Raw genomic sequence first — 8,835 nt, forward strand, 5'->3', positions numbered from 1 at the left:
GAAATTATTGTAGATTCATAGATGGTTGCAAAGATAATACAAAGGAGTCCCATGTACCCTTCACCCAATTTCTGCCAGTGGTTACATCACATATAATTATAGTACTATTTCAGGACCAGGAATTTGGCATTGGTACAATGCATGTATATAGTTCTGTATCACTTTATCATGTGTAAATTTGTGTAACCACCACAGCAATCAAGATATAGCACTACTCTGTCACAAGAAAGATATCACTTATGCTACCCCTTTATAGTCATACCTTCTCCCCTCCATCATACCTAACTACTGTCAACCACTAACCTGTCTTCCATCTCTATAATTTTGTCATTTCGAGAATACTATATGAATGGAATCATACAGTGTGTGATATTGTGAGACTGCTTTGTTCACTTAGCATAATACCTTTGAGATCCATTTAAGTTGTTGCTTGTGTCAACAGTTGGTTCCTTTTTCATTGGTGAATAGTATTCCATGGTATGGGTGTACAAAAGTTGTTTAACCATTCAGCTGTTGAGAGATATTTTGGTTATTTTTAGTCTTTGGCAATTACAATAAAGCTCCTATGAACAGTCCTGTGCAACTTTTTGAACAAACGTAAGTTTTCATTCCTCCTAGGTGAATGCCCAAGAGTGTAACTGCTTGGTCATATGGTAAGCATATGTTTAGCTTTTTAAGAAACTACCTAGCTCCTTTCCACAGTGGCTGTACCGTCGTATATTCCACCAGCAATGTATGAAAGACCCAGCTTTTCTGCACCCTCACCAGCATTTGGTATTATCATAGTTTTTTATTCTAGCATTCTAATAGATGTATAGTGATATAGCACCATGATCTTAATTTTCATTTTCCTATAATGTTGAATATTGTTATTTATTTATTTGCCATCTCTATATCCTTTTCAGTGAAACATCTCTTCATATCTTAAGACCATTTTCTACTTGGATTCTTTGCTTTTATACTATTGGGTTTTAAGAGTTCTGTATATTTTTTAGATATAAGTCCTTAATCAGATATGTAGTTTGCAAAAATTTTCTGCCAATCCAAAGTTTGTTCTTTTCATCCTTTTAACAGGGTCTTTCACAGAGCAAAAGTTGTAATCTATTTCTTTTATGATCATGCTTTTGCTGTCATGTCTAAGCACTCTTCACGAAGCCACAGGTATTGCAGATTTACTTCTATGTTATCTTCTAAAAGTTCCATAGATTTATGTTTTACATTTAAATCTGTGATCTGTTTTGAATTAATTTTTTGCATAAAGCATAAGATTTAGATACCTAAAGGCACCAGAGCAGTAGTGATTTCAGTTACCCTATATGTAACTGATGACAGCAAATAAAAGGTAGTTGCTGAGAAATTAATACTAAATGTAACTCACTTTATTTTTACATAGTATTTTGCTACACTTCAAATAATATACATAATTGAAGATTATTATAAGTATCCAAAAATGTTCAAATAAGTAATAAGGAAGTTGGAACAATAGAAAAATAAATATAAAAAGTGTGAGAAAAGTTAAGTGAAAAAATAAACCTTTATTGAAGGCACTCCCTCTGCCTAGAATAAAATGGAAGGAAAAGGAAGAGAGAAGCAAGCTGCTGCCTCAATACTACTTAAAAAAAAGAGACAAATCTATTCATCAGTTATAGAACCATACAGGTAGAAGTGACCTATTCTAGTCCCCTAATCAGCTGGTCCTCTGAATCCTCACTACAACAATCCCTCATCTCCCAAGGCAGTTACCCTGTGACAAGAGAGTGTTTAAGCTCCGTAACTGAATGACTGTGACATTTTTTTATACGATCAGTCAAAACTCCTTCTCTGTTGCTTCCACTCATCGGTCCTAGTGATAAAGTGAGTTCAAAGTCCAATTTTATTTCCACCTGACAGTGCTTCTGAGATTTGAAGTTAGCTATAATCCCCTTACTTCTCACATACACTTTTCCCTTATACACATCTTTAGTTTCTTCAGCCAATTTCCTTATTACATAGGTTTTAATCCCAGGTGCTATCTAGATGCATCTGTGTTTAAATCTCTCTTAAATTTTGATCCTCAAAACTAATCCAAATACCCATATATACCTAACACAAGTTTGTGTGGCCAACACATTAGTGAGGTCAAACAAACCAAAATGTCAGAGTTTGGAGCAGAGAAAGGTTTATTGCAGGGCCAAGCAAGGAGAAGAGGTAGCTCATGCTGAAAAAACCCTAACTACCCAAAGGGTTTCAGCAAAGCATTTTTAAAGGCAAGGTGAGGAAGGGACACACCTTGGGTATGTGGTCAGCTCTTGCACAAATTCTCTGATTGGTTGATGGTGGTCAATCCTTAGGTGCTAGAAGGTCTGGGGATTACATGCCCATGATCATCAAGTAGTTAATTTCTTCCATTTGTTGGTGGTTTTAGCATCTGAAAAACTCAGGAAATATGCATCAGATACTATTATCTAGGTACTTTAGAGAGGAGCTAAAGCAGTAGATATGTGGGGGGAGGTCTGTCCCAGGAAGGCCTCATAGGGTCCTGGTCAGTTACACCCTTGATGTGGTGTGATAAATGTAGAATCGTCCTTAAATACTTTACTTCGTATTCATAGTTCCTTACTAATTCGTCTTTTGGGGGGCAGTCCTATAACAACATTCGAGTTGGGCTCAGTGTCAACAAAAAACACTGAGAGGTTTTCTTTCTTTCTTTTTTTTTAATGTATTGTTACTTAAGTCATGTCTCCTTGTCATGTACTTCACAGGATATTTTCATCAAAGTTTATCTTGTTAGATTTGGGTGATAACTTCAGCTCTTAAGACCTTTTTGAATGTTTTTTCTGTAGTCCAAGGATTTTTAACTTTGTCCTCCAGCTTTGTGTCATCTTCAAATTTAATTAGCTGCTTTTTTGTATCTTCAAGTCATGATTAACTATTAAGCAGTACAGAGCTCAAATCGGAGCTACACAACATGGTCTGAAAACCTCCTTTTAGGTCAATATCAATCCTTTTATTAATTAGGGCTTTTGGAGAATAAGCATTCATTTTGTTTGGAATACTCCTAAAAGAGCTGTTATACAGCCCATATTTCTCCATTTTTTTCCATTAGAATATTACAAAAGTCCTTGCTTGACTGCTTTCCCAGGTGTCCTTGTTACCAAGTCCAAGTTCATACTGCTCACTGCAGGACAGGGCCAGTAAATCAACAGACGAGGTGTTGGGGCAAGGAATAGCAACTTTATTCAGAAAGCCGGTAGACCAAGAAGGTGGTGGACTAGTGTCCCAAAGAACCACCTTACCCCAGCTAGAATTCAGACTAAAAGGGGAGAGGATGTGGTTGGTTGTTGCAAATTTCTTGGACTCCTTTGTTCTTGCAGCAGTCCATGTAGGTCAGATCTTGATGTTCCTGTAAACGTCCAACAAGGCAAATGTAATTGTCTGTTCTGTAACTTTTTATCTCTGTATGATTAGAAAAGTGTTATACCCTTAAAGGTCAGAGCCTTGAGAATGGGCTGTCTTGTATATTTCAGGCTATAGGCAACATTCTTAACTTGTAGCAAAAGCAATAGAATACGAAGGTTACAGTAAAAGAAACAGATCCAATATGGAGTCAGATTTATTCTTCCTTGTTACATACTCATGACTTACTCCCTTTCCTTTTCTTCCTCATTATCAGAGTGGCTTTCCCTGACAACCCGCCTAGTTCCTCTGTATCCTCATACCTTGATTAATGCTTCTCCATAGTATTTTTCACCATCTTACAAAACATTTTTTATTAATATGTTTATTGACCGTCTTCCCCAATTATAATATAATAAGCTTCACAAAGACTAAAATGTAGTCTGTTTTATTCACTGCCACCTGCTTAGCATATGCCGTATAGAAGCATTCAATAAGTAGTTGTTGAATGAACAAATGAATGAATTCCAGATCTTCTATATATACCCGATAGGTCTGATAATTTAATAGTCAAGGATATTATTAAAGTACCTCAGACTGTTTTATAATATACAAACTGTTTTAACGTTTACTCTTTGACAGTAGTCCTACTGACAAAAAAGGAAATGAAGTCTGTCATTCCTTTATTAAGTATTTGTGGAGCAACAGTGTTGTGCTAGACATCCCAAGTACTTGGGATATGTCGCATGAGGTCTGAAATTGATCACTGGGCTAATATAATTTTTCATTAGTTCTTTCTGGCTCTTTTATCAATTACTCATAAAGTAACCCTTTCATTAAATTTTTAAACCTGGGATTAAGGGTAGTCTCTGCCAATATATAGATTTGCAAAATCAATATTATTTTCCCTTTTTAAAAATCAGAATGACATTTGCTTTTCTCGTATCCTGTAATACCTCTCCATCACCATGGAGGTATTTGCGAGTATTCTAACTAAACCTGAAATATATGTAAAATGACCTGAGATTTGTCCTTTATAAACTTTTCAACCTCCTTGGACTTTATTTTCTTCATCTCAGTCCAGAAACTATTCTTGATACAGAAAACAGAAGCAAAGTAATAGGTGATGATGATCCCTACCTTCTCTTTTTCATTGATCAGTAGGGTAGCCGTGGTCTTTCTTTGAAATAAATAGAATTTAAAATAGTTTGGCTTTGTGTGTTTTTTTTAAACTTTTATTAGCTTTAACACATACAAAACTGTGACCTTTCTAATACTATTCTTATAAATTATGATACTCTTTTATATGCATCCTGTGTGTCTCTACTTTTTATTTTATAAATGTCCCTTAAAAGTCAAAGTTTACCAGTGACTCATGAAAAAGTAACAGTTACCTGATCTACCTATCTTCTTGGAAGGGCCTTTAAATGAAGTGCAAAAAATCTTTTAAAATACTTAATGAAATTAAATGGAAACACACCTTGCTACAGTTTTTTGAAGTAAATTTTTATACTGGAATGCTAACCAGAAACATAGTATCTAAAAGAAAAATATACTACCAATTAAGATCAACCAGGACTTTTCTACTTTAAAAAGAATACATTCAATTTGTTTATCTGCTGGTCAGTATCAATTAGTGCACCTTAAATACAAATGAACCTGTGGTAGGCTTATTTGAAATAAATGTTTATATGTACCATGTTTGATTTCTCAGCTATTCTGTCCATCATGTGTGGAACTTCTAAGAATACTTAAAGTTATTCCTCATAGCTTCTTACTGATAACTTTATAAATTTACAGACATGGATAGTACTATATAAATGAAAATAGCTATTCTGGTAGGGTAATAAGACTATGGATGATTTTTATGAATAGTGTGTTTTAATTTCCTCTAGTATTTTAATCTTTTTTTAAATTGAAGTATAGTTGATTTACAATATTATGTTAGTTTCAGGTGTACAGCAAAGTGATTCAGTTTTATATATTTTTCAGATTATTTTCCTTTATAGGTTATTTTGAGATACTAAATATAGTTTCCTGTGCTAATACAGTAAATTCTTGTTGCTTTCATCATCTTTTTTAGCTAAAAAGAACCTTTACCTTTGAAATGCATGTTAAGATCTTGTATAGAATAGAAAAGTTCCTATCCTCTGTCTTCATTGCTGAATGATACCAGGACCCTCAAGAAATCATGGAACTTGTATTCCTCTCATCATATTCTTCACTTTTTTTTCTTCTCTGGAAGATCCAGATTTAATGAATCGTGTCTTTGGTATATGGTGTTTGCAATAGAGAAGGGGGACAAATATGGTTCCATGTGAAAGCCAAACTAAATTAGCTGATAAAGGGAATTCTGATTAAGTTTTCTAGGTGAGATTTAAGAACATAGGTGAAGACCTTAGGTGAAGTGAAAGGAGCACATAAGGAAGCAAGCTCAGAATACATTTTCTCCAGCACTGTATTCAAACCAGTATTTAGCCCAGTAGTTTGCAATTTGTGGGTCAGGTATAAGATGGACCACATCCCAGTTTTTGTTTTTGTTTTTTAACATTTCCCACTGTGGCACAGAAGTAAACTTTGCTTCTCATAGTAATGCTTATTATCCTAGCAGATGTGCAGCTGGAGTACTTTTTTTGCTTTTAGAGAATGAGTGGGAGGAATAAGAGTTTGTAGTGGCAAGTAGAAGTAAGTAGGATATACGGTTCCCCAGAGTCTTAATACCACCTCAAAGTGTATTAAAGGCCCTGAAACTATGTACTGTGCTTATTAGTATTGTATGAATGAGAGCAATCTTTAGAGGCTTATTCCCATGTACAAAACATTAATAATACTAACACACAGGGGTCATTTACTATGTGTCAGATACTGTTCTGAGTGCTTCACTTAGAATAACTAGTTTAATATCCTCAGTACAACCCTGTGTTATGTTATTATCCCCAGTTTAAAGATGGGTAATCTGAGGCACAGAGAAATTAGAAAACTTGTCCAAGGTTGCACAGCTAATTAAGGGGTAGAAGTGGAATGTAAATCTAAGTAATCAAGGCTCTAGAACCCATGTTCCAGAACACATATTATATTGCCTTTAGAAATCAATCCAGCTTATCTTCATGTAGTGGCACCATGTTTCCTCTTGGTCTTTTCTAATTATTTTTCTTAGACTTACCCTTTTATTATGATACTGTATGAAGGATTCATATAGGCTACCCCCTCCCTTTTTGGAGTGGGGCCATAATTTTTTTTAATCTCAAATTCATCTAAACACTAAATAACTTATTTCTTCTCTTAAAGCTAGTGAACATTTTAAGAGTTAAATGTTTGAACCACAAATGGTGTGCTGGATAGAGCTCATTCCACTCTGTTGACTCCTAAATTGTGCCGTGTGAAGGTCTAAGTGATTTAAGTTAAATGTCTTCAGAGTTTTCCTATACTCTTTTGTTCACTAAATATTGTTTCTGTTCTTACATTTTTGTCTCCCTTTTAAAAAAAAACATTGGAACGTTTTAGATACTTAGTTATAAGATATTGTGTATTGATAGTATCTGCACAAAATTTACAAGTGAAGTAAAACTGTAAAGGACATATCAAAAGTACAGAATGTTTGTCAGTGATAATGCTTTAGGCACTCCTTGTCATGGACATAAATATGTTTTATATGCTAATTATACTATTGTTAACAGATATTCTTTTAGTGGTAGGCATAAATCATATAATAATGAGTTACACTATATTGGAATTTTACTTATTTCAAACTTTAAGGATACTATTTTTAGCACATTATAAATAAGAACATAGAAACCTGAGTTGTAAACAATACCCAGTGACAATCGTATTAGATATGACTAGTTTAGCAGTTTTGTGAGGTATAGGAAATTTTGAAAGCACATGATATAAAGCTACTTGTCACAAAAAGTGAAGTGTATATACTCATTCAGAATAAAAGGCAAAAATACTCCTGTTTAAGTTTTCAAAACTTAGTCTCTTTTAAAATTTGTAATATTATGCTGAACTTCAAGTCAGTTTATATTGCTTTTAGAGTTGTTGGGTTCAGCACTATGGAATCCAATTTGTTAAGAAACTAATAGACTATTATAGAAATAAAATATTAATATATGTAGCATTTACTCTGGTCTCATGTCTAAATATAATAAATATAAACAAAAACAATTCTTGAACTTTTTTAAAGAGAAAATTTAAAAATTCAATTACTCTTTTCCCTTCCAGATTGCAGATCTTGGCTTATCAAAATGGCGCATGATGTCCCTCTCACAATCACGAAGTAGTAAATCTGCACCAGGAGGGACAATTATCTATATGCCACCTGAAAACTATGAACCTGGACAAAAATCAAGGGCTACTATATCAAGCATGATATATACAGGTACAGCATGTTACTTTTGCTCAGAGTTAACCTTGTCTAAGAAACAAGATTAATCAATCCGAATTTTGAAGCTACATTTTAAAAGTATGATTTTTATGCTTCTCTCATAAGTGTGGTGAAAATAGAGACAGTGGTTAATGTTTTTCATATTAAAGATGCCTTGCTTTGGGAGTTCCCTGGTGGCCTAGTGGTTAGGATCCCGGTTTTCACTGCCGTGGCCCAGGTTCAGTCCCTGGTCAGGGAACTGAGATCCCACAAGCTGTGTGGTGCAGCCAAAAAAAAAAATTAAAAATTAAAAATGTGAAAATAAAGATGCCTTACTTTTTTTTAAATATTTATTTACTTATTTATTTTGTTGCAGCAGTGGGCTCCTTAGTTGCGGCACATGGGCTCCTGGGTTGCAGCATGCAGGCTCCTTAGTTGCAGAATGCATGTGGGATCTGGTTCTCTGACCAGGGATCAAACTCGGACCCCCTGCATTGGGAGCATGGAGTCTTAACCACTGCGCCACCAGGGAAGTCCTGATGCCTCGCCTTAAGCTACTTTTACATCCTTAAAAATTATTAAAGCATATCTTGTTGTCCTATCAATTTATAATATTCAAGGGTTTTTATCATATGTGACCTTGATAGGTGGAGGGAAACAGTGCAGTTAACATTTAACACTACCAAAAGAGACAGTACTTACACCAGAAAAAGAGTCAATAGAATAGGGCTACATGAGACAGCCTTTTTTATTGCTCTTTATTTTGTGTGAATAATAGAATCATGTAATTAAAGGGCATAGCTTATCTAGGTGTTAAAGAATCATCCACAAGTTATCCTTGCCTATAACTTCAAGTTCTTATTACAGTAATTTCCTAATTTTTCAAATTGAATTAATTCCCTTTCAAAACAAAACTGTATATGAATATTCATCATCTTGGTTCTATATAGTGATTCTTTAAGCAGCATTTCACTACATTATTACTTTAAAAAATGGTATCTCACAGTCAGCTTTTAAAATCAGTACCATTTTAGTTTATTATAAATAGTTTATAAAGTACTATATGTATATTTTTATCTTAAACAGCTATGCAGTTA

The 8,835-nt window shown here is 34.2% G+C and overlaps 1 protein-coding gene across 1 annotated transcript in view; it reads left to right on the forward strand.

Moving 5' to 3' along the window:
- LOC307175828 (receptor-interacting serine/threonine-protein kinase 4-like) overlaps window positions 1–8,819 on the forward strand; it is a 17,915-nt gene extending 9,096 nt beyond the window's left edge. Inside the window, exons 4-6 of the mRNA XM_079901401.1 lie at window positions 619–653; window positions 1,075–1,161; window positions 7,597–8,819. Coding sequence (XP_079757527.1) covers window positions 619–653; window positions 1,075–1,161; window positions 7,597–7,630 — 156 coding nt within the window. The 3' untranslated portion in view covers window positions 7,631–8,819. The remainder of the gene's footprint in view (window positions 1–618; window positions 654–1,074; window positions 1,162–7,596) is intronic.
- Window positions 8,820–8,835: the final 16 nt, after the last annotated feature.

This window comes from Stenella coeruleoalba (genome assembly GCF_951394435.1).
Source record: "Stenella coeruleoalba genome assembly, chromosome: 17".
NCBI lineage: Eukaryota > Metazoa > Chordata > Mammalia > Artiodactyla > Delphinidae > Stenella > Stenella coeruleoalba.